The sequence below is a fragment of the Macaca fascicularis genome, chromosome 7 (assembly GCF_037993035.2).
Source record: "Macaca fascicularis isolate 582-1 chromosome 7, T2T-MFA8v1.1".
In the NCBI taxonomy this organism is placed as follows: domain Eukaryota; kingdom Metazoa; phylum Chordata; class Mammalia; order Primates; family Cercopithecidae; genus Macaca; species Macaca fascicularis.
In genome coordinates, this window is record NC_088381.1 from 159803179 (window position 1) to 159830181 (window position 27003).

Genomic DNA, 27003 nt, shown 5'->3' on the forward strand with positions numbered 1-27003 from the left:
CATATGCATACATACATAAACATATTTAACTTCTATAATTAGGTACCACCTTACTTTCTTGACTCTAATAAAAGTAATTTTCTCTCTAATATATAAAAATCAGATGGTTTTACCACTTCTTCAGTGGACCTATAATTTAGGAGTTAACCAATTTCTTCCTCATTCAACTCAAAAAGCAATGTTTTCTAGTGAGCACAATGTCAAGAACATAAGAAAAACCATCACATACTGCCAGGTGGATATTTCTTATCTTTTTTCTGATTATGAAAATAATAGAGTAAAAACTCAAAATTATTTAATAATAGAAAATTCATTAAACAAATTATCGTATATCCATATGAAGAAATACTATGTATTCATCAAAAAGCAACAAATATGAAACGTTCACAATATATTATGTGGATAAAACAACTTATGGCCGGGCGCAGTGGCTCAAGCCTGTAATCCCGGCACTTTGGGAGGCCGAGACGGGCGGATCACGAGGTCAGGAGATCGAGACCATCCTGGCTAACACGGTGAAACCCCGTCTCTACTAAAAAATACAAAAAATTAGCCGGGCGCGGTGGTGGGCGCCTGTAATCCCAGCTACTCGGGAGGCTGAGGCAGGAGAATGGCATAAACCCGCGAGGCAGAGCTTGCAGTGAGCTGAGATCCGGCCACTGCACTCCAGCCTGGGCGACAGAGCGAGACTCCGTCTCAAAAAAACAAAACAAAACAAAACAAAACAAAAAAACAACTTATAAGACTGTGTGGTTTAATCCCAATGTTGTTAACAAGTATGAAAAAAAGAGAAAGATCAATTGATTACGTATTCTGTAAGCCAGAACTTTTTAAAATTATTTTTGAGAAACACTATTGATATGCACAAAGTAAGATGATAGGCCAGGCACTGGGTTCATCTTTTCTCTTCTTTAAAAAATTCAAACTGGTCCAGGCATGGTGGCTCACGTCTGTAATCCCAGCAATCTGAGAGGCCAAGGTGGGTGGAATGCTTGAGAATATGAGTTCGAGACCAGCCTGCTCAACATGACGAAACCCCATCTCTATAAATACAAAAATTAGCTGGGTGTGGTGGCGTGCACCTGTAGTCCTAGTTACTCAGGAGGCTGAGGCATGAGAATTGTTTGAACACAGGAGGTGGAGGTTGCAGTAAGCCAAGACCACGCCACTGCACTCCAGCCTGCAACACAGTGAGACTCTGTCTCAAAAAAAACAAATTTTAATTTAAAGTCTAATTTAAATTAGAAAATCACTCCAACCAGACCCAACTCTCTTGTAGGTAACAATAAACTCTAGATCGAAACTAAAACAAAGCAAGAAAATAAAAACCTTGAAAGCAATGACGAGTAAAGAAAATAATACAAATCTGGACAGGAGATGACTCTGGGGAAAAAGGTAATGGCACAAAGTAGAGTTCAAGGAAATCAGAGCTGCAGGAAAGTAAGATGGGAATCCTGGAAAGGAGAGATTCCAAAATTCTGTAAATAAAGCCTTTTCAAATATGTGTCTCATCTCTGAACTACCACCCAAGAGCTGCCACCCAAGACAAGATTTGTAGTTTAAGTCCAATCAGTTTACTTGTCTGGTAGAAGGGAGGAAGAAAGAAAGGAAGGAAGGGAAGGAAGGTGGGTTAGTCTGTTTGTGTCACTATAAAGGAATATCTGAGGCTGGGTAATTTATAAAGAAAAGAGGTTTCCTTTGCTCGCTGCTTTGCAGGGTTTACAGGAAGCATGGTGCAAGCATCTGCTTCTAATCAGGGCCTCAGAAAGCTTACAATCACGGCAGAAGGCAAAAAGAGAATAGGCACATCACATGGCAACAGCAGGAGCAAGAGATGGGCAGTGGAGGTGCCAGGCTCTTTTAAACAACCAGATCTCACATGAACTCAGAGCTAGAACTCACTTACCACCAAGGGATGGTGCTACACCATTCATGAGGGATCTGCCCCCATGATCCAAACACCTCCCACCAGGCACCATCTCCAACACTGGGAATCACATGAATTTGGTGGGGCCAAACATCCAAACCATATCAGGAGGGAAAGGAGAAAGGGAAGGAGGAAGGGAGAGATGAAAGAAGAGAAGAAGGGAGGAAGGGAGAAAGGGAGGAAAGAAGGAACATTTTCAGAGGAATATAACTGAATCTAGAGTCTCCACAACATAACATTCAATATTTTTGATATTGATATCAAGAATACAAACCCAAATTATTCCATATACAAAGAAACAGGAAAATGTGATCTATTTTCAAGAAAAAGGGCAATCCACAGAATGACCAAGATGCTGAAATTAGCAGATAAAGATTTTAAAGCTTAAAAACATAAAAGAAAATAGGTTTGCAATAATGTAAAAATAAGAAATTGCCGTAGAGGAAAACTATAACAAAGAACCAAATGTAAACTCTAGAACTAAAAATTGCAATGTCTAAAATAAAAAATTCATGAATAGGCTTAACAGCAGACTAAAGATAACAGAAGAGGCAGTGAACTTGAAAAAAAGATCAGTATTATTGAATCTAAAGAACAGAGGAAAAAAGATACTTGAAAAAAAAAAAGTCTCAGAGACCCATAGAACAATATCAAAAGGTTCAACATAGGTATAATTGGAATCCCAGAAGAAGAAAAGAGAGAAGATAAGACAAAAAATATTTGGACAAATATTGTAGATCTTGATAGAGATTTGGATTACACTGACAGATACTTTCGTCAATATTCAACAAATATACACTTAAAATTCAACAAATACACACAAAATTCTACAGACATTCACTTGGGCAGCTTGTTGTGTATAAAATTTATGCCAAAAGAAGAAAACTGTAAAGAGATAGTTGGACCCAGTAAATGATATATATGTTTAAGCGTTTGCAAGGAAATATATTGGTGTCTTCAATTTACTCTGAAATTCATTCCTCTTCAAAAAGTGGATTACTAATGGATAGAAGAATGGATAGGTAGACAGATATTTGATAAAGCAAGTATAGTAAGTAACGTTAATGGCAGAATTTATGTGGTGGACATACAGGTATTCACTATTAAGTTTTTTTTTTTTTTTCCTATATGTTTGAAATTTTTCTAATAAAATTTTGAGGGTAAAAAAGCCATTGTGACTTACGGTATTTCAATGGACTAACACAAATTGTTTTTAAAAAAACAAGACAAGAGCTACATGTTGTTTCATCTTCTCTCTAATAATTTGGCTTCTACATCAGCCACATTCAGCCAATGGATCTATCTTATTCAAGTAACTATTTAGACTGGGAAGTAAAGACTGGTGAAGAAAGAAGGGAAGGAAAAGTGACTATTAACCAAATATTAGAAAATAATAAATAAGAAACATGTTTTCTATGTTTACTAACCAATACAAAATAACTCCTTTACTTTTTCATTCTAGACATGTGACGGATAACTGAGGTATTCTAATTACAGTCATCCCTCAGTATATGTGGGGGATTGGTTCCACCCCTCCATGGATACCAAAATCCATGGATGCTCAAGTCCCTTATATAAATGGTGTAGTATTTGCACACAACTTATGCACATCCTCCCATATGCTTTAAATCATCTCTTAATTACTTATAATACCTAATGTAAAGGCTGTTGAGATAGTTGTCATACTGTATTATTCAGGGAAAAAAATGACAAGAAAAAAGTCTGCACATTTTCAGTACAGACGCAATCATTCTTTTTTTTTCTGAATATTTTTGGTCTGCAGTTGGTTAAATCCACAGATGTGGACCCCACAGATATGGAGGGCCAATTATATATTATTTCTTGAAAAAAGGCCAAATCTACATACAAATTATTGTATTATCAGATTTCAAAACGGGACCTTTTAAAACTACTGCACATTAAGTTCTTCTACAGAAAGAGCAAAATATAAAAAGTAAAATAAAAAAAATTTATATGAATTTTGTATTAAAAATATAAAAGCGGCCGGGCACGGTGGCTCAAGCCTGTAATCCTGGCACTTTGGGAGGCCGAGACGGGCGGATCACGAGGTCAGGTGATCGAGACCATCCTGGCTAACACGGTGAAACCCCGTCTCTACTAAAAAGTACAAAAAACTATCCAGGCGAGGTGGTGGGCGCCTGTAGTCCCAGCTACTGGGGAGGCTGAGGAAGGAGAATGGAGTAAAACCCGGGAGGCGGAGCTTGCAGTGAGCTGAGATCCGGCCACTGCACTCCAGCCTGGGCGACAGAGCAAGACTCCATCTCAAAAAAATATATAAAAGCAAAATAACAGCACTTATATGTTACATATCGATTTTAAATCCTGCTATTTTATTGTTTACCTTCAAGTTCTTCCATATGTGAAGGAGTTTCTTGTGTCCTGGGTTGAATATAAGATAACTTAAACTTGGGCACCACAAATGGTACTTCTTTGCCATCAGATGGTAATTTGGAAAGCAAATAATCCTCAGTACAGCCAACCTGAGGCTTTACAGAAACAGAAGTCAGTGGAGGTACAGAGATAGTAGCATTTTGACTATGTGGGACTGTTGCTTTAAAATCTCTTTCCACAGAAACTGCACATAAAAGAAAAAAGAAAAGAAAAAAGTCACAAATATGAATATAGGTTACATATAATAATCTAAACCTAGCATACTTCAATATTTATTTAACCATTTTAGAAAAAATTCCTGACATATAAACTACTCTTGGTTCTTACCAAACACTTATGGAATCTACATTAATTTTGTCCAGACAGTATTTGAGAATTAATACACTATTGTTAAAGTGCATTAACTTATCATAACGGTAAAAGCTGCTTTCAAGTCTTATTCCCACAAGAATTCATAGACGGAAAACAATTTTATTTTGTAGTCAGCAGTGCTTTCGAGTAAAAATCTAGTCATTTAAAACTACTGCCAACAAAAGCAATTCTTGTCAGTACTACCGGTTAACATCAGTCTTAATTACATAGAGCAACACTACAAGGAAGCTAAAGGTTCCCAAGCCTATAAAAATCACAACCAAATCACAAAATAAAATGCACTCTGACCCTAGATATACTTCATAATAGCAGCTACCCCAGTCGTAGCTTCTATGACCCATTTTATTCATTCTTTAGAATCATATGTGATTCCTAAGCTACATGATTTAAGATGGGAGGTAAGTTATTCTTTATATATATATATATATATATATATATATATATATAATGCTATCTGTAGACTGAAAGTACAAGTATTATTCTGTAGAAATTTATGAAATGTTTTAATGTAAAAAAGAAGCCTTCATACTCAAATATACTATGAAGCTCTGCTACAGATTAGGAAATAAAAGTGCCAGAGAAGAGTTAAGGAAGCCATGCAATAGAAAAAGAACTCTCCAGGGGTCCTTAATAAATTTGAGTCTTCATAGTTATGGGTCTCTTCCCCATTGGTCATTCATTCATTCAAGGCACTTTAATGTTATATAAATACTGAAGATTCTCTCTATTTAAATCAAAACATTGGTCAGAATATGTTGTCTCCCAAACACACTTCTCTTCCCTCCCTGCCTTTGCCTGTACTATTTCATCCACCTGTAATGCCCATGTCCAATTTTCAGCTTCTCTTCCTTCTTCCCAACCAGCTTCCTAAATTCCTATTCAGATTTCCGTGGCAAATGCAATCTTCTTTATGGTAATATCTTACATATGCCCTGGGTTGAATTAATCTCTCTCTCCCCTATGCTCCAGACTACTTGAAGTTATGGGATATTTACTTAGTGTGCCTTATGTTTCTGCCTCCCCCAAGAAGTTGGAAAACATGCCTAATTCTTTGTATTACAAAATGCCACAAATGAAGGAGGTGCTACATAAATGTTACTGAAGTCAAAACAAAACTCACAGTTGTGTTTTTCTGTTTCACCATAGAAACATCCTCCACAGCAACTCTTTATAAATTCTGTTGCCATTACTTCAATTTCCAATATCCAGCAAAAGATACAAACTTCCAATCTTAATATTAATCTGTTGGTAGAATAGAAAACAAATTAACCTGCTTGTCATGCTTAATACCATTAGATATTACTAAATAAACCACATTATCCGTCTTTTTAAGACATAATGAGGATTCTGAAGCAAAAATACTTAAGAGGAAGACAGATTTTTCTAACCATATGAAATCTTGTATAACTTATTTATAAGTTATTAAAATTATATGTTTAAAAATTACTAAATGAACAATCTCAATATTAAAATCTGAAAAAAAGAAAAATTCCATTCTCAATTTTCTTTCACGAAAAATAAGATGGAAGATTGAGTGGAGAGACAGAGTAACAAGGGGGGGGGTGTGTTTATGAGAGAGAGAGAGGGAGAGAGAGAGAGAAGGGACAGTGTGGAAAAAGAACAGCAACATGGAAGAAACACAGAAAAACAAAGAAAAAAAGAGAAATAAGAAAAAAGAAAGAGGTAAACTCGGACATTTGCTGATAAAACAGCAAGAACCTAAGACAAGAGCACATAGAATTAGGAAGAAATGTTTGGGAAGGGAGATGAAAAGGGAAAAGTCAAAAAAAAAAAAAAAAGTCAGGGGCAAACCTAGAAATAGAGAGTGGAGACTAGACAGCAGGAGAGAGTGAACTGAGGCAGAGAGAGAGAGATAAGAAATAAAGAGGGCAAGAGTAGAATGAAGCGGAGAGAGAGGGAAGGAGAAATGCAGATGAGAGCAAGATGAGAGGTACAAAAGGACAGAGAAATCAAAGAAGAAAAAGAAGGATGGAGAAAGAGGTAAGAAAAGGAGAGAGGGGAAAACACAAAATGTAAAAGAAAAGAGATGAAAAAAATGTTCAAAGAAACAGTGAAAGTTATAAACTGAAAAAAGGATGAAAGATGAGAAAAGGGGAAAAAGATTGAGATAGAGAAGCAGAGTAAATTTAGGAGCACTGGTCAAAGAACACAAAATTAGTTTTGATAGGAGAAATAGGTTGAATAGCTCTATTGTACTCCATGTGAATACAGCTAATGAAGATTTGTGGTACTCTTGAGAGATGCTAAGGCTGGATGTTTAATGTTCTCTCCACAAAAATAACTACGCCAGGTAATGCAGATGTTAGCTATATTTAATCATTTCACAATGGATAGGCACTTCAAAACATCACATTGTATACAATACATACATACAATTTGGTCAATTTGAAAAGTAAAGAAAAAGCATATTTAAAAAATGTAGAGAGAGAGTGGTAAAGGAGATAGGGTTAGAGAGGTAGGAGAATACAGGGATAAATAAAAACAGACTAGGAGGCCGGGCGCGGTGGCTCAAGCCTGTAATCCCAGCACTTTGGGAGGCCGAGACGGGCGGATCACGAGGTCAGGAGATCGAAACCATCCTGGCTAACACGGTGAAACCCCGTCTCTATTAAGAAATACAAAAAACTAGCTGGGCGAGGTGGTGGGCGCCTGTAGTCCCAGCTACTCGGGAGGCTGAGGCCGGAGAATGGCGTGAACCCGGGAGGCGGAGCTTGCAGTGAGCTGAGATCCGGCCACTGCACTCCAGCCTGGGCGACAGAGCGAGACTCCGTCTCAAAAAAAAAAAAAAAAAAAAAAAAAAAACAGACTAGGAGAAATGGAGACGCAATTAAAAAGCTGATAGGGAAAGAAACTAAGTATCTTAAAGGAAAGTTTATTCATTATTATATTCTAATAAATACACATACAGTATAACTAAAACAATTTTTCTCTTTCACCTAATCTATCTAAATCTATGTCCAAGCAAAAGCTAAAAGAAAACATGGCACTGCATAAAGTGTGAGAAAACATTCACTTCCTCCAGATCAATTATTCTGGTAATTCAAAGGCCCTATAACGGGCACCAATAAACAAATAAACTGCATACTTCATGAATTATTTTAATCTTTAGAGTTACACTAATAGAAAAGTATACCTTAAGCACTACATCACATACATACAAAAAGACACTACAAATAAGACATAGTGCAAATAAAGGAAGTCTATTTTATATTTACCAGGAAATTAAATGTGTAAGAACTTCATGTCCAATTTCTTATTGTCCTTGGTCTCAGTGCCTTTGTTCTATTTGCACTCTCTTCATTTATGCCTACTTAAAAAAACTCCATACGCTTTTCACAGGAGGTTTTAAACATATGCGAAGTATAACAAAACCCTAATCACTCAGATTAAAATAATTATCAACTCATGGCAAATCTTATTTCATCTCTGCCTCCCCATTTACCCTGTCCTTTGGATTATTTTGAAATAAATTCTAATCATATAATTTCATCCATAAATACATAAATAATGATCTCTAAAAGATGTGGCAAAGGACTTAGGAGTTAACTTCAAGGGGTTCTCACTGGCTGAAGGTGAATCATTTCAAGTATTAATACAAACAGTAACTGTAATGAATGGTAACATAGTAAATATTTCTAAAACATTGCTCTTTTTAAACATAACCATAATAGTATTATCGTGTGTAAAATAATGCCATCAACTACTTGTTCACTGTTCAAATTTCCCCTATGGTCTCAATTTGTATAGCTGTTTTGTTGAAATTAAGATCAAATTTTAAATTGTTTCATCTTTTGTTATTAGAAATAGTGCCACAGTAGCTTTGTGCAAACATAGTTCTCAGATATTTCTCAGAATATATCTGTAAGATAGATTCCTAGAGATAAGACTATGAGGTCAAAAGGTGTATATATGTAATTTTGCTTGTACTGCCAAAATTCTCTCTGAAGCACATCATTTTGCATTCCCAATAGCAATATATAAGAGTATCTTTTTCTGTTACCAACAAAATACATTGTCAAACTGATGGACTTTTGCCAATGTGATAGGAAAGAAATGATATATTGTGTTGTTTTAATTTACATCTCTCTTATTATAAGTGCTGTTGAGCTTCCTGTCATATAAGATTAATCTGTAATTGTTTCTATGAATTCTATTCATTATCTCCTGCCGATATTTTCATAAAGCTGTTGGTCTTTTTCTTCTCCAGTTTTTGAAGCTCTTTAGATATTTCAGAGACTAACACTTTGTCCATTATACAAGTGGCAAACATCCTTCTGGTTTGTCGTTTGTCTTTTCACTTTGATTATGGTGTTTCTGCTATGCAAAAGTGTGTGTGTTATGCAAATCATAAAATAATTTACCCATATGTTCTTCAAGTACTTAGTACAGTGTTACTTTCTATACTGACATCCTGCTATACAGTATGAGAAATGGATTAAAACTTACCTCTTCCCAATTTACTATCTCAACACAAACACCACATATTAAAAATTCTGTATTTTCTCCACTTACAGGATGCTCCCTTTAGTACACATTAAATTTCCATATGCAATTGGGTTTATTGTGTATTTTCTAGTCTCTTCAATTGTTCTGTCTATTCCTGTACCAATAGTATATCATTTTAATCTTAAATTCATATACCATGTTATAACATGTAGCAAGACAAGTCATCTTTACCCCTCTTCACTTTCTGCATTTTCTTAGCTATTCTTGCTTGTCTGTTCTCGAAAATGAACTTTATAAACTGTCTAGCCTTAGGAGGAAAAATCTGATGGTACTTTCATCAGGATCATATTAAACTTATAAATTATTTTTTTAAAACTGACATCTCTAAGAATATTGAGTCTTCCTACACAGAACATAGTATATCTTTACATTTGTTCAAGTTTATGCTATGCCTTTGGGAGTTTTTATAGTTCTCATAAAAATTCTGAAGATTTCTCATTAAGTGTATGCCTGTATAATTTGCTTGACTATCATAAATGGTATCTTCTCTTCTATTACATCTTGTGACTATTTCCATTTTTAAACGTATACATTTTCAAAAGCCCTGTTCAGCCCCAGCATATCAGAGTAAAATACTCTGTAACCACCCAAATCAAACGAATAGTCTCCCATTTCTAAATGTCTAGAGTCTTTAAAAAAAAAAAAGTTCAACATTTTTCTTAACATTTGATGAGATCTTGTTCTCTCTCCCCCGTTAGAATATAAACTGTTCAAAAACAATATTGTACTCGCTTTCTGCTTAGCACTCAGCACACTACATGATGCTGGGAATATAGTTGGAACTCATCAAATACCTAGTTGATAGATAAGGAAACAAAGTACAACTATCTCCCATAAAAACTCACAATACATTCATCAAATCACATCTCTGACCCCAATCAGCTTGCAAATACCTAACGTTAATCATGACAGCAATGTGGAAGAATTGGTTAAAAATGACTGCTACTTCAAGTGGAAAAGTTCTCAGCACTGATGGCCTTGAATCATCCAAAACGAGTTGGGGAAGATGGAGGAAGGTAGTAGAAAGAGTGAAAAGTTTATATGAATGAAATGTGAAATCTGCTTAAAATGAACACCCAGTAATACACTACAGGAAAGACAGTTAAAAAACACAAGGATATTTTACTTTTGTAAAAAATAGAGTAACAGGGACAGATTTACCCTACCACCTGAAAAGCAAATAAAATATATGGAACAGCAATTTTCAAGACATTGGCTATCAGACAGCAAAGAACTGAGAAACAGGAACTGAATGAAGTAAGCCTTTCACCTTACTCCCTTGAAGGAGTTTCCAGGCCATGGGAATTTACCCAGGCAAAGCTGAGTAGATTTTCTGAAATGAAGAGACAAAGCTGAAAGTATGTGGAGAATAAGGCAGCGAGAGTGCATAACAGACTACTATAGAATAAAGAGGTACATACAGAGAACAATGGAGATCAGCAGAGGGTCCCACTCAAGTATTCACAGAGCACTGATCAGCACACACACAAAAAAGGAAGCTACACAAGACTGGGAGGGAAAAACACCAGAAAAAATTACAAAAACCATACATAACCAGTATTCACCAAGGTCAGGAGTGATGCCTGTCCCCACAAATCAGACTGGAAAAGGGATCAAATTGTTTACACAAAACTTAACTGTGTCCAAAGCAAATTTACAGAAATCCAAAAATATCCAGCATACAAGGTAAAACTCACAATGTCTGGTATCCAATAAAAAAAGTACCGGGTATGCAATGAAGCAAAACATATATAGAACCCATAATGAAGAGGAAAAAAAAAAAAAGCAATCAATTAGAAACAACCTAAAATTGAGGCAAGGCAGTTGAGGACATTAAAATAGTTATAGCTGGACTCGATATGTTCAAAAGGTTAAGTAGAGATATGGAAGATATTAAAAAGAGCCAAATCCAGTCTCTAGAGATGAAAACTATAATGTCTGAGATGGAAAATATACTGGATGGGATTAATACCAGATTGGATATTAAAAAAGAAAATATTAATGAACTTGAAGGCACAGTAAGATTAACTAAAATGAGACACAGAGAAAAGATCAAACATCATAATTTTTAAAAGATTTAACATCAAAATGATAAAAAGCATCTGTGACCCATGGGACAATTTCAAGTTACCCAAAATACATGTATTTGGAATCCACAAAGGAGACTGGAGACAGTGGGGAGGGCACATATGAAGAAATAATAGCCAAAATTTTCCAAACTTGATAACTACCAACTACAGATCTAAGAACCTCCATGAACACTAAGGTCAGGAAACATGAAGAAAACTACACTAATGCACACCACGCCATAATAACATCATTCAAAAACAGTGATGAGAAAATGTTAACAGCACCCAGAGAAAAAATACATGTTACATACATCAGAGTAAAGATTAAGAATAGCAGCATATAACTGAGCATGGTGGTGTATGCTTGTAATCCCAGCTACTCAGGAAGCTGAGGCGTAAGAATCACTTGAACCTGGGAGGCAGAGGTTGCAGTAAGCTGAGATCATGCCACTGCACTCCAGCCTGGGTGACAGAGAAAGACTCCATCTTAAAAAATAAATTGATTAATTAAAAAGGATAGTAGCATAGTTCTCAATGGAAACAAAACAAAAACAGTGGAGCAAGATCTTTAATGCACTGAAAGGAAAAAAACCCATCAACCTAGAATTTGACACTCAGAGAAAATCTCTCAAAAATGGAGGTGACATAAAGACTTCTTCAGACATACAAAAGTTGAAAGAACATATTACCAACAGATCTACACCACAAGACGTGTTAAATGATATCCTTCAGGCTAAATAATTCATATTTCACAGAAATATGAATCTATACAAAGGAATAAAGTGCACCATGAGTATAAATATATGATTTATTATTATTTAGATTTCTTTACAAGTTTATTAAAACTTAAGACAAAAAATAATACTGTGACAAAAGGTTTGTAACATATGTAAAACTAAAATGTATTATATCAATAGCACAAAGGCCAGGGGGAGAAATAAAAGTAAATAATTATAAGGTTTTTATAGTATATGTGATGTGGTATCATATCATTTGAGGACTGACTGTAGAAAGTTAAAGATATGTACTATAAACCCTAATGCAACCACTAAAATAAGAAAACAGAGTTACAGCTTATAAGCCAACAAAGGAGATAAAATGGAATAATCTAAAAATACTCACTTAATAAAAGAAAGCAGAAAAAGAAAGGGGGAACAAAGAGCAGATAGGAGGAGTAGAAAACAAATAGCAGGATGATAGATTTGAACTTCATTATATCAAGAATCACAAGTGTAAATGCTCTAAAATAGGCCAATTAAAAGGCAGAGATTGCCAGACTGGATAAAGAAGTATCATCCAAGTATATGCTGCCTATACAAGAAACACTTTAAATACAGATAAGTTAAAAATAAAAGGATGGATACCCCTCAAGAATATACACACAAAATCCTCAACAAAATACTGGCAAGTCAAATCCAGAAACATATAAAAAGATTTATATATCATAACCAAGCAGGATTTATCCCAGGATAGTAAGATTAGTTTAACATCTGAAAATCAATTCATGTAATGCATCATATTAACAGAATAAAGGACAAAAACTATGGGATAATCTCAATAGATATAAAAATTTGACAAAATCCAATATTCGTGATAAAAACACTGAGAACAGAAGAGAATCTTTCAACATAATAAACAGCATCTATGAAAAATCTATAGTTAACATCACAGGAACCACTGAAAGATTGAAAGTCTCCCTCTAAAGCCATGAAAAAAAAATATTTCTACTCTCTCTACCTTTATTCAACACTGTATTTGAGATTCTAGCTAGGGCAATTAGGCTAAAAATATTTTGTAAAAGGCATTCATCTGGGAAATCAAGAAGTAAAACACTCTTCATTCACAGACAACAAGATCTTGTAAATAAAAAAAAAAAACAACCTGAGAAATTCACTAACAAACTTATCAGAAGATCACTAAGGTTACAAGATATAAGAGGAATATATAAAAGTTAATTATATTTCTATATACTAACCATGAACAGTCCAAAAATGAAATTAAGAAAACAATTCCATTCATAATAACATTTTAAAAAAACTAAAATACAAATACTTTTAAGAAACGAAGTAAAAGACTTACACACTGCAAACCACAAGACATTACTGAAAGATATTAAAGAAGAGCTCAATAATTGTGAAGATATCCCATGTTCATGGATTGGAAGATGTAATATCATTAAAATGTTAATATTATTAATATTGCTAAGGTGGCAACACTCCCCAAATTGGTCTAGAGATTCAACACAATCTCTACCAAAATCCCTTCCAGCTTCTTTACAGAAACTGACAAGCTGATCCTAAAACTCATATGGGAATGTAAAGGGTGCAGAATAGCCACAACAATCTTGGGAAAAAAAAAAAGAGTAAAGTTGAAAAACTAACTTCAAAATTTACTACAAAATTAGTCATCAGGACAATGTAATATTAGTATAAGGACAGACAAATAAATCAATAGAATTAAATTCAGAGCCCAGAAATACACCCTTACATTTATAGTCAATTGATGTTTAACAAAGGTGCCAAGAAGTTTTAAAGGGAAAGAAATAGTGTTTTCAACAAACGGTGCTAGGACACCAAATATCCACATTTATATCCACATTATATCCACATGCCCTTCTCACCAAAAAAAAAGAAAAAAAAATTGGATCCCTGCCTCCCACCATATACAAAAACTAACTCAAAACTGATCACACACCTATATGTAAGAGTTAAAACTTCAAAACTCTTAGAAGAAAACATAGGAGTCAATCTTTGTAAACTTGGGTTAGGCAGTAATTTCTTAGACACAACACCAAAAGCACACATGATCAAAGAAAAATTTGATGTACAGATTTAATTGAAATTAAAAACCTTGTGCTTTAAAAGACACCACTAAGAAAGTGAAAAGACCACTCGGAGACTGAAAGAAGATATTTGCATATCATACACCCAATAAAATATGGATTATATCCAGCATATATAAAAAACTATTACAACTTAATAAAAAAGAAAAATAACCCAATTAAAAAACAGGCAAAGATTTGAACGGACACATCTCCAAAAAAATCTACAAGTGGCCAAAAAGCACATGAAAACATGCTCAACACCATTAGTGATTAGGAAAATCAAATTAAAACTATAAAAAGACAACAATACACATCGATTAAAAAGGATAAAATTACAAAGATTGACCATTCCAAATGTTTATGAGTATGCGACAAGTAGTACTCTCCTATTCTACTGGTGGGACTGTAAAATGGCATAACCACTTTAGAAAACAGTTTGACAGTTTCTAAAGTTGAACATATACCTGCTACATGATTCAGACATGCCATTACTACATATTTATTTAAGAAAAAAGCAATATGTTTACACAAAGAGTTGTACACTGGTGTTCATAGCAGCTGTATTCAAAATAGCCGAAAACTGAGAACTATCAAATATCTATCAACAGATGAATCCATTCAGAAAACAAACTGTGACTCAATGGAACACTACTCAGAAATAAAGAAGTAAACTGGTTAAACATGCAACAACATGGATGAATCTCAAAAAAATTATGCTGGGTGAAAGAATGCCAAAAAAAAGAGTATGTGCCATACAGATACGTGCCATATTCTCTTGTATTTGCTTTATTAATAACAAAGCCATATTTCAGTTCTTATTATTTTTGCTTTAATTTGGCTTTTCTAGCTATCTTATTAATACTGATTTGTAGCTGAACTCCACTGTGTGATTCAAATTATATAAAATTGTAGAAAATGGAAATTAATCAATAGTAACAAAAAGTAGATCAGAGGCTGCCTCGGGAGAGTGAGGAGTGGGGAGACAAAGGGCAGAGAGGGACAGAAAGGAAGGACATGGTGGGGCAGGAGGAAACTTTGTGGGGGTGATACACTCATTATCCTTTTTTTTCTTTTTTGAGACGGTGTCTCTCTATGTCACCCAGGCTGGAGTGCAGTGGCACGATCTCGGTTCACTGCAAGCTTCGCCTTCTGGGTTCATGCCATTCTCCCGCCTCAGCCTTCCATGTAGCTGAGACTACAGGCGCCCACCACCACACATAGCTAATTTTTTGTACTTTTTAGTAGAGACGGGTTTTCAACGTGTTAGTCAGGATGGTCTCGATCTCCTGACCTCGTGATCTGCCTGCTTTGGCCTCCCAAAATGCTGGGATTACAGGCGTGAGCCACCGCACCCAGCCTATACTCATTATCTTGATTTGTGGTGATGGTTTCATAGGTACATACATAAATGAAAACATCAAATTGTAGATTTCGAGTATATGTTACTTACTACATATCAATTATACCTCAATAAACCTGAAACAAAATAATACATAAACAGAATTATGGAACATTAACAGAAAAAGAAGCCTCAAAAACATTAACAGAGCAGAAGGCTTAGAAATCATTTTATCAGGGCCAGGCATGGTGGCTCATGCCTGCAGTCCCAGCACTTTGGGAGGCTGAGGCGGGCGGATCATCTAAGGTTGGGAGTTGGAGACCAGCCTGACCAACATGGAGAAACCCCATCTCTACTAAAAATATAAAATTAGTCGGGCGTGGTGGCACATGCCTGTAATCCCAGCTACTCGGGAGGCTGAGGCAGGAGAATCATTTGAACTCGGGAGGGAGAGGTTGCAGTGAGCTGAGATCGTGCCATTGCACTCCAGCCTAGGCAACAAGAGCAAAATTCCATCTCAAAAAAAAAAAAGAAGAAATCATTTTATCAAAGTCCTTCTAATTCTACCCAAGAAAATAATGAGTCAAGCAACTAGATAATGTTAGGTTTAGAACCAAACCCTAAGCTTCACAACTTTTTCTATCATACCACATTGCTTTAGGTAGGGTATGGGTAGAAGGGCAGGACCAGTCAGGTTAACAGACTATGTGCTGGCTATCTATATAGCCACATGTTTGCTTTTTTAGCAACAAGGAGAAGCAAATATAAATGGTTAAAAGTATACTGCCTAGGTTCCAATCCTGTAACTTTCACTTATTAGCTATATGACCTTAAATCTGTTACTTAACCTAACCTTCAACTTCTTCATCAATTAAAAAACAAAAACAAAAACAACAACAACAACAACAACACAAACACTTCTTAGGGTTATTGTGATGATCAACCAAAGTAATGCATATAAAGTATAAAACTAGTGGCAGGGCTGTTTTAAGAATAAATGTTTGCTGCCATCAGCAGCATCATTATAATATTTATTATCATCAGATCCTACTTACAACTGATCTGATTCATGCTAGGCACTTTACCCAATGCCAGGAATGATATGAGGACATTTAGCTAGAACATTCTAGTATGAGGACAGACTGTAAAAAGACTTAAATACTTCCATATCAATAGATAAAAGCTATAAGCACCCTAGTCACTTTAACTCCCCACTATGTACCCCTGAGATAAATGTCTGAGAAAGCAGGGGCCTCCATGACTCTGCTCCAGTACTATGGTCAGTGGTCATGCAGGACAAGTTGTTAAAATACTTTTAACATCACTCTCTGTTTGGGGTTCCCAAAGGGCTTATTTGCCTATGCTGGCCTGACACAGTCTAGGAACAGCCCTGCCTATGGTATTCTCACAAATGAAGGACAGTACATCATCATGACTTTCCCCTGCAAATCTGCTTTTCCTCTGGAATTTCCTACTACAGTACCACTATCCAGCTAATAACTAAGCCAGAAATATGAGTGCCATTCTTGAGTCCTTCTGCTCCCATAATCCACACATCCAATTCATCCATTCACTTACTTACAAGCATTTATTGAGCATCTACTATGTACTAGGCAATGTGCTAGGCACTGAAGACAAAATAGTGAACAAGACAGGCAAGCTTCTGAAGAGCTTACCACAGAGGAGGGAGACAAATAGAAAAATAGACAAACGTGATACATTCAATCCAATGAGGAAAATTAACCAGGATTCAAGAGGAACTAATGTTAACTTTGTATAATCAGAAAAGACTTCTCTGAGGAGGTTAACAATCCAGCTGGAACATAAACACAAGAAAGGATCAGCTAGCAAAGTTCTTGATGGTGGAGCATTCCAGAAATTGCAAAGATTTTGAGTTGTACCCACTTTGCATTATTTTGCAAGGTACCAAGCAACAGAAAGAGTGGTTAGAAGGTGAACTGTGAAATAGGCAATGGCTAGAATTCTGTTGAGTAGAGTCCCTTAATCCTTGTAATTTTTTTTTTGGGGGGGGGGTGGGGGACACGGAGTCTCGCTCTGTCCTCCAGGCTGGAGTACAGTGGTGCAATCTCGGCTCACTGCAACCTCTGCCTCCCGGATTCAAGCAATTCCCTGCCTCAGCCTCCCGAGTAGCTGGGATTATAGGCACCCGCCACCATGCCCGGCTAATTTTTGTATTTTTAGTAGAGACGGGGTTTCACCATCTTGGCCAGGTTGGTCTTGAACTCCTGACCTCATGATCCACCCACCTCAGCCTCCCAAAGTGCTGGGATTACAGGTGTGAGCCACCGCGCCCAGCCATCCTAGTGATTTTCACACCTTCCTTTCTATTCTCAATTTGACTGTTTTGATTCAGATGTTATGATATCCCAAATTACAGAGAGCCAGCTAATAGGTCTGCCTTTCAAATTCTTTTTATCCCCCCACTGTGCTGCTAAGGTCCTTCATCTGCTTTAAATAATGCTATGTCTCTCTGTCACTTTCAGGATAAAATTTATTCTGCTAAATACAATATGTGACCCTTCTCTTGCTCATCTTCCACTACTTCCTTCTGCAAATACCAAGCTTCAAAACATAACTACCTGATGTGCTAGAAACACACCATTTCTCTTTTTTACTTCTGCGCCTTTGAACTATGTTAGGGTGGGAATGTCTCTAGTTTCTTTGAGACAGATTTGTCTGTATTAGAAAAACTACTTGCCTGCAGATACATGCCATACTCTTCTATATTAGCTTTATTAATAACAAAGCCCTATTTCAGTTCTCCATCTGCCTTATTCTTTTGTTTTTCTTTAATTTAGATTTTCTGGCTATCTTATTGATATTGATTTATAGCTGAATTCCACTGTGATCAGGGAAATTGTATATGATCAATGATAGGCATAGTATATGATCAATTTTAATAAATGTTCCATGTACATTTGCAACTTTGAGGTGCAATGCTCCATGTACATCACTAAATCAAATTTGTTAGCCATGTTAAAATCTTCTGTATCTTGGCAGGGCATAGTGCCTCATGCCTGTAATCCCAGTATTTTGTGGGGGCCAAGGCAGGAGGATCATTTGAGTCCAGGAGTTCAAGACCAACCTGGGCAATATAGGGAGACCCCCATCTCTACAAAAAATTAAAGAATTAGGCCGGGCGCGGTGGCTCAAGCCTGTAATCCCAGCACTTTGGGAGGCCAAGACGGGCGGATCACGAGGTCAGGAGATCGAGACCATCCTGGCTAACACAGTGAAACTCCGTCTCCAGTAAAAAATACAAAAAATTAGCCGGGCATGGTGGCAGGCGCCTGTAGTCCCAGCTACTCGGGAGGCTGAGGCAAGAGAATGGCGTAAACCCGGGAGGCAGAGCTTGCAGTGAGCTGAGATCCCGCCACTGCACTCCAGCCTGGGCGATAGAGCGAGACTCCGTCTCAAAAAAAAAAAAAAAAGATTTGGCATCTAAAAAGAAAACTCCAACTATGACTGTGGATATATCTATTTCTTCTGTTAGTTCTATCAGATTTGTTTCACATATTTTGATTCTAATTTATGAGGTGCATACAAATTTATTAATCTCCCTTTCGATCTCTAGTAATACGTCCCTTAATGTTGGCTTTGTCTGATATAACTAGAATTTCTTTCAGTTAATATTTGCATGTTACATCTTCTTTCCATCATTTTCTTTTCAATCGTTCTGTGTTATGCTCAAGGTTCCTTTTATAAGTAGTATGTAGTTAGATTGTGTTATATTATCCACTCTGACAATCTTTGTATTTATTTGTATTTTAACTGTATTTAGTCCAGTCATAAAGATTTAAAGCTGTTTTAACATATTGGTGATTTAAATCTCTTATCATTATGGTAACTTTTTAATTTCTAAAAATGCGTTTACCCTAAAAACAATTTTGTCTGATAGCAATATAGCTGTGTAGCTTTCTTTTAGATAGCATTTGTATGGAATATCCTTTTCTGTTTACTGTTTCCGTTTGTTTATCAACCTTTCTGTCTCCTCATATTTTAGATATGTCTCTTATAAACAGCATTTAGTTGAAGTGTTTTAGTCCAGATAAACACTCTTTGTCTTTTGACTGTAATATTTATTCCATTTATATTTAAGATAACTGGCTGATATATATTTTAATTTAAACCTATATTTTATCCTGGGATTTCTATTTGTCCTACTTGTTCTCTGTTTCTTTTTCTTTCCTTTCATCCTTCCTTGGATTGACTGAGTGTTTATGATCTTCATTTTTTTCCCTCCAATAGATTGGATATTGTATTAGTTTCCTACTGCTGTTGCAACAAATTACCACAAATTTAATGGCTTTAATAAACTTACTGTCTTACAGTTCTGGAAGTTTGAAGTCTGAAATGGGTTTCATTGAGCTAAAATAGAGGTGTTGGCAGGGCTGCATTACTTCTGGAGGCTCTATGGGAAATTCCATTCCTTTGCCTTTTTCAGTTTCTAGAAGAAACGCGCATTCCTTGCCTCATGGCCCCTTCCTCCACTTCAAAGCCAACAAGACAGCATCTTCCAGTCTCTCTGACCCCTGCTACCATTGTCACATCTTCTCCAACTCTGAATCTCCTACAATCTCTATTTCATTTAATAAGATTCTTGTAATTACATTAGGCCAACCTGGATACTCCATAATCCAAGATAATCTCCCCATCTCAAAATCCTAAATCACATCTGCAAAGTCACTTTTTCCATGCAAGGTAACATTCACAGGTTCTGGGAATTAGGACATGGTAATCTTTGGGAGGCCATTATTCTGTATACTATAAATTTTATACACTCAATTTCCTTTTCTTTAGTTACTTTGGTTGTTTTAATATGCACACTTAACATGTCAAAGTCTAAAGTTAGTCCTTTTATATTCTCCTGTTGCATAGTAAAAGGACTATTAAAGATTTTTAGCTCCTTTACATGCCAACCCATGTGTGACTTAGGCATGACGTCACCATTGCACAAATTTTGATTCTATCTTGTTAAAACCCCAGAAAACATTATCATTCTTTTGTACAGTCAGTGTTCATTTGTATTTACAAACATATTTCACCAATTACTTTCCACTTCATTCCTTCTTACATTCCTTCCATTTCATTCTTTCTTGCATCACCAACTATTCATGTATGATCATATTATTTTTGCTAATATCCTTTATGATTACTTCAGTGAAGGTATGTTGGTAGAAAACCCTCTCAGTTGTTGCTGATCTGAAAATGTCCCTGATTTTTATATTTTTTTGTGAAAAATATCAATAACATACAAAAGTATAGCAAATATAAAATAAATCCACATGGACCCATTACTTAGCTTTAATTATTATCAACTCATAGTTAAACTTTTTTCCACAATATCCTCCCACTTCCAGAAATTTTGAAAAAAAAATCAAGATATAATTTTATCTATAAATATTTCAGTATGTATCTCTAATATTTCAGTATGTATCTCTAAAAGACAATATTGAAGAACATCTAATACCAAATATAACTTATATTTATATATTTATACTTATATTGTATATCTCTTTTTAATGCAACTACAGTACCATCACACTTTTAGAAAAATCTATAATTTCTTCATATTATTAGTATTCACATTTCCCCAATTTTCCTATAATTTTTTATAGCTTATTCGAGTGAAATAGGTTTAAATATTTCTTAAATCTCCTTTAATCTACAAGTATCCCTGTAATTATTCTGATGCTGAAACCAGGTCTCTTATCCAATAGAGTGTATCATAATAGGATTTTGCTGATTGCATTCCCATGGTGTCATTCAGCAAATCTCTGCTTATTTTTCTATAAAATTATAGTTCGATCTATAACTTAATGTAATACGGATTTTTAGGTTTGACTTTTTATTTTTATCAAGACTACTCCATAGGTTGTAGGTACATAATGTTCAACTTTTATTTTTTAACAGTGTTAACAACCATTGATCATCACCCTGTATTACTCTCAATGTTAAAGATATTTCCTCTGGTTATGAATTCTAAATTATAAGCTATTTTCTTCAAGACAAAAATATCTTATTCCATTGTCTTCTGTCCCACCATTGTTATAAAGAAGTCAGCTGCCAGCATAACCACTGTTTTTTTGGGGGGAAAAAAAAAATCTTTTGTCTAGGCCCTAAAGCAATGTAAGATTTTTCTCTTTGCCTTTGGTTTTCTTCATTTCACTGTGATGTTTCTAAGTATATACTTTTTCTTGATTGAAATTCATTGAGATTCTTGAATATATGGATTGGTGTCTTTCCTCAGTACTGAAAAATTCTCATTCATTATCTCTTTAAATATTGTTTTTGCCCATTTCTTTTCTCTTTATTTTCTTGCAGAAATTTTTCCTAATTAGTAGTTAAGGTGAAAGATGAGTTTTGAGTTTTTATTACTGCATTTTTCATTAGTAGAAATTACATTTAGTTATTTTTTCAACCTGCTATGTAGCTCTGTCACTTTTTAGACTCCTGATCCCTGAACGTATCTTTAAATCTGTCTTTTATATACTTAAACTCAGTCCAGTATAGTTATCGTGATGATCTACGACTGGTTTTTCAAGCTTTTGTAGGTTTATTTCGAGTTTCTATCATTCTGCCAATTCTCGCTCAGGATGTCCTACTTCCTTGTACAGCTGGTTATCTTTGACAATGAATTATTCATTGACCATGAAACTTTACTGGTAGAACTTTTTAAGCTAAAAATGAAAGTGTACTCCAGAGAATATCTGCATTTGTTTACCAGACCATTTTCAATTCATGCGTTGACAAATAACCCAATTCTAAAATGGACAAAGGAATTAGACATTCCTGCAAAGAAGATAGACAAATGGCCAATAAACACATTAAGAAATGCTCAATGCCACTGATCATTAGGAAAATGCAAATCAAAACCATAATGAGATACCACTTCACACACACTAATCAAAAAGACAGACAAAAAAATAACTGTTGGTGTGGCTGTAGAGAAACTGGAACCCTCATAAATTGCTTATGAGAATGTAAAATGGTGCAGCTGTTTTGGAAAACACTTTGGCAACTCCTCAAACACTTCACACAGAGTTACCATATGACCCAGGAATTCCAATCCTAGGTAAATATACCTATGAGAATAGAAAACATATTTCCACACAAAAACTTTTTACACAGATGTTCACAGCAGCATTATTCATAATAGCCAAAAAGTAGAAGCAATCCAAATGTCCATCAACTGATGAATGAGAAAACAAAATGTGGTATATAGCCATATGATGGAATACTATTCAACCATAAAAACAAATGAAGTAATGATTCACACTATAACACAGATAAATCTTGAAAACATTATGCTAAGAAAGAAGTGAGACATAAAAGACCACATATTGTGTGATTCCATTCACATGAAATGTCCAGAATAGGCAAATCCACAGACATGGAAAATAGATTAGTGGTTGCCAGTGACTGAGAAGGAAGAGGCAAATGGGGAATGGCTGCTAATGGGTACGAGGTTTTTTGGGAAGGTGAAAAGAATGTTCTGGAATTATATAGTGATGATAGTTGCACAGCTTCATGAATATACAAAAATAAAACCCACTGAATTGTACACTTTAAAGGGGTGCATTTTATGGTATGTCAGTATCTCAAAAACGAAATGATTTTTTAAATTTACATCTTGAAATATTTTTAGACCATCAAGGTAATATAAAACTTCCCATGGTCTGTTTAGTGGTCACAACTTCCCAAGGACAGGCTTTTTTTTCTTCCTTGTTTTACCTGGCATCAAGGCAACTTTTCTTGCATTCCCTTGAAGGAGGCAGAGTGAGTTTTTCACCCTTTTAGTGACATCACAGCTCTTTGTGGTCCCAGAATTAGTCTCTTAGCCTACATTGAATGAACCCTGGGCTGACTTCCAACTATCCTTGGTGACATGCAAATCTACCAAGTTCCTATTCAAATCCATCAAGTTTCCCCAGTTTAGCAAATGCCCTCAGGGCAAACAAGACTTAAAGCCTCCTTTAGTCTCTCATACGTTCAGCTTTCTCTTAGATTTTGGCATATTAATTCCTATCTTTTGAATTGTTTTTTAAATACAGCATTCTTAGCTGTTTTCAGCTAAGGCTGTCCAATACCTCAACTTACACTGTTCCCAAAATGCAAATCCTGTATTTACTTTTCAAGTTAAAATTAATTCTAGCGAGTAAGGAAAGGATTTGCAGTCCGATATAGTCTACCTTAGAGTAGCCTCGGTATTATTTATGACTTCAGGTGATTACAGTAGATATTTAAGAATTAAATAACACATTTTATTCCTTTTAAAAAGAAAAAAATTAAACATTAATTTGAGGAGCAGTCTAATTTAAAAGAAGCATGGGTGGATAACTTGTTCTCACTTTCAAGTATCAATGTGCTTTAAACAGCTAAAGTAAATAAGACTGTGGTAAGGATACACAAACAGATCTGTTTTAGAAAGAGTAGCTTGGAAACAACTACACATATATGGAAGTTTGATCTATGATACTTGTAGATCACTGGAATGAAAAACAGAATATTCAGTTCTATAATGCTGGGAAAAACTGATTAGCCATATGGGAAAAAAAGAAATTGGACCCCCACTTCACACCACACAAAAATCAGTTCTACAAGGATTAAGGACACAAATATGAAAGACAACTTTTTAAATAAACTTTCTTTTTTAGAGTAGTTTTAGAATCACAGTAAAATTGAGAAGGTACAGAGATTTCCCATATACTCCCTTGCTTTTAGTAGAAAATATCAGACTATATTTTTATAATCTCAGGGCAGGTAAAGATTTGTTAAACAAGATGCCAAAAGCACAAACCATAAAAGAAAAAGTTGACATAGTCAACTATATTCAATTATAAAATGTGTTAATCAAAAGACACTATAAAGAAAGTAAAAGACAGGCTGCTCACTTGGAGAAAAAGAAATGTGCCACATACATAACTGACAAGGGATTATATACATATCCAGAATATATAGAGCTTCTATTACAGAAATCCATTTTTTAGACGTAAAAATAGAGTGCTCACGCCTGTAATCCCAGCACTTTGGGAGACCGAAGCGGGTGGATCACCTGAGGTCAGGAGTTTGAGACCAGCCTGGCCAACATGGTAAAAACCTGTCTCCATTAAAAATACAAAAAAGTAGCCAGACATGGTGGCACGCACCTATAATCCCAGCTAGTCAGGAGGTTGAGGCTGAAGAATCGCTTGAACCCAGGAGGCAGAGATTGCAGTGAGCCAAGATCATGCCATTGCACTCCAGCCTGGGCAACAAGAGCAAAACTCCATCTCAAAAAAAACAAACAAAAAACAAAAACAAAAACAAAAAAATCCATGCTTTAAAGTAAAAAACAAAAACAAACCAAAAAAATGGCAAAAGACATAAACACCCACAGAACATAAACTATGAAAGGTTCAACATCACCAGTAATTAAGGAGATTTAAATTAAACCCCCAATGGGATACAATTTCTCACTCACCCGATTGTCAAAAAGAAAAAAATTTCAGGTAATTATGAATGTAGAAACGTCTTACTCGTTGCTTAAAAAGGGAACAAAGTGAACACTTACATCCTGCTTGTGAGGGTATAAACTGGTACAGCCACTTTATAAAACAATCCAGTATTTTCCAGAAAAACTGAGGGTTCTTAAAATTATGAACACAAAGAGACATGAATTAGAAGGGTCACTTAAAAACAGATTTTAGTGGAAAAAAATAAAAATTAAATTTAAAAGCAAAAAAATTTTTAAAAGACTGAAAACATCCTAAATATCCATCCACAGGATAATGGATAAAGAGTGGTAAAGTCACACAATGAAATTATGTACAGCAATAAAAAGTGAACAAACTATAACACATCAGCATGAAGAAATCTCACAGATAGAATGTGCAAAAAGCAAAGCCATAGGAATCACATAGTAGAATATCATTTATACAGCATTCCAAAGTAGGCTGAACAACACAGTGTTTGGAATGCATAGACATGTGGTAAAACCATATAGAAAATCAAGGAGAGTGGAAAGAAAAAGATATAATCAGGAAGAATACACAGGTTGGCTTCAAAAAATGTTGGTTATGTATTATCTCTTAAGCAATACATAGGCACAAGGGTATTTATTTTATTTGTATTCTCTGAATCTGTAGATGTGTCAAAAGTACTATTTTGCACATATGAAATAATTTCTCACTTAAGAAGTAAATAAATGGTTGTGGTACAAAACATCAAAAATTCAGAAAACTATATGAATAAAATAAAAATTATCCATAATTACATTACCCTGAAATAACTATAGTATTTGAAGGAGGTAAATATACTTAAATGATGTGTCTTTCTTCTTTATTTTTATTTAATCTGTTTTAAAGCTTTATTGAGGTATAATTTACCTACAATAAATTTCACATATTTAAAATGTATAATTAAATGAGTGATATATATACAAATAAATACATACACACACATTGGTGGAAGCATCATCTCATCAAGAAAATGAATATATCCATCATCCCCTAAAGTTTCTTCACACCTCTTTTGAATCCATCCCTCCTTACTTTCTCTTTCCCCTACCCCCAAGTAACCATTGATGTGTTTTCCATCACATTAGTTTGCATTTTCTAGAATTTTGTTTGGTATATGTTTTGGCATAGCTTATGCGTATGTTTTACTTTCGCAGACAATGCCAAAAAGTTTTCCAAAATGATTACAGCAATTTACATTTCCACCAGCAGATTATGAGACTTCCAGTTGCTCCACATCCTAATCAGCACTTGGTTGCCAGCCTTTTCCATTTTAACCATTCTTTTCATATTCCTAAGGAAAATACTCATAAAATGATTTGTCTGAACTGTTGAGCAACAAAAAAATCAAACTTTCAACGAAGAACTGAAGTGAAACTCATTACACAGAAATTTTAATCTAAGAGCCATTTCCCCTGAATGCATAATAATAATTGAAGCAAAGGCCCTAAATGATATATGCCTCACAGATTCTGATTGAGTCCCAACACCTGATTTCTACACAAGATCTTTAGAAGAACCATTGGGACATACATAAAAGAACCGCATAACTTAAAAGCAAGTTGGGAACATCAACGTACTGGAACTCAGGTAAAATAGAGTCCAACACAGTTTATATGTGTGACTTAAACACCTGTAACACCTGAACCCAACACACCAAACAAAATACCACTAAAATCGTGTTCATAATTTGGATGGGCAGGGCATAACTACTTTATCACGAATAGTTCTTTTCAATATGTTCAGCTTCTTGCTCTCAGCTTTTGCTACTTAACCATGAGACAGGAACAATATTATGAAATGATGCACTTCATTTTTAAAATTTGTAACTATTATGGATAACATAAAGGTAGTCTACCGTCCTTATTTGTCTTTTTCTTTTCTTTCTTTCTTTTTTTTTAATCATCTCCCTAATCAATGGATCGCCTCTCCTTCTAACCTTTATTTCTCAAAATACAGATTCTAAACTCACATTTACTTGTGAGTGCAGAATCACTATTCTCTCCTCAGATTCA

At 35.2% G+C, this 27003-nt stretch overlaps 1 protein-coding gene across 12 annotated transcripts in view; it reads right to left on the bottom strand.

Moving 5' to 3' along the window:
- TC2N (tandem C2 domains, nuclear) overlaps nt 1-27003 on the bottom strand; it is an 86265-nt gene that overhangs the window by 26068 nt on the left and 33194 nt on the right. For 6 of the 12 annotated variants that reach the window (XM_045397622.3, XM_015454133.4, XM_005562042.5 and 3 more), the window contains 2 exons: nt 5832-5953; nt 4290-4523 (listed from right to left, as the gene is read on the bottom strand). In XM_045397622.3, the coding sequence (XP_045253557.2) occupies nt 4290-4523; nt 5832-5898 (301 nt within the window). In that variant the 5' untranslated portion in view covers nt 5899-5953. Of the gene's footprint in view, nt 1-4289; nt 4524-5831; nt 5954-7947; nt 9411-27003 lie in introns of those variants that run through there. The other 6 variants (XM_065549244.2, XM_065549248.2, XM_065549242.2 and 3 more) reach the window with 3 other exon arrangements.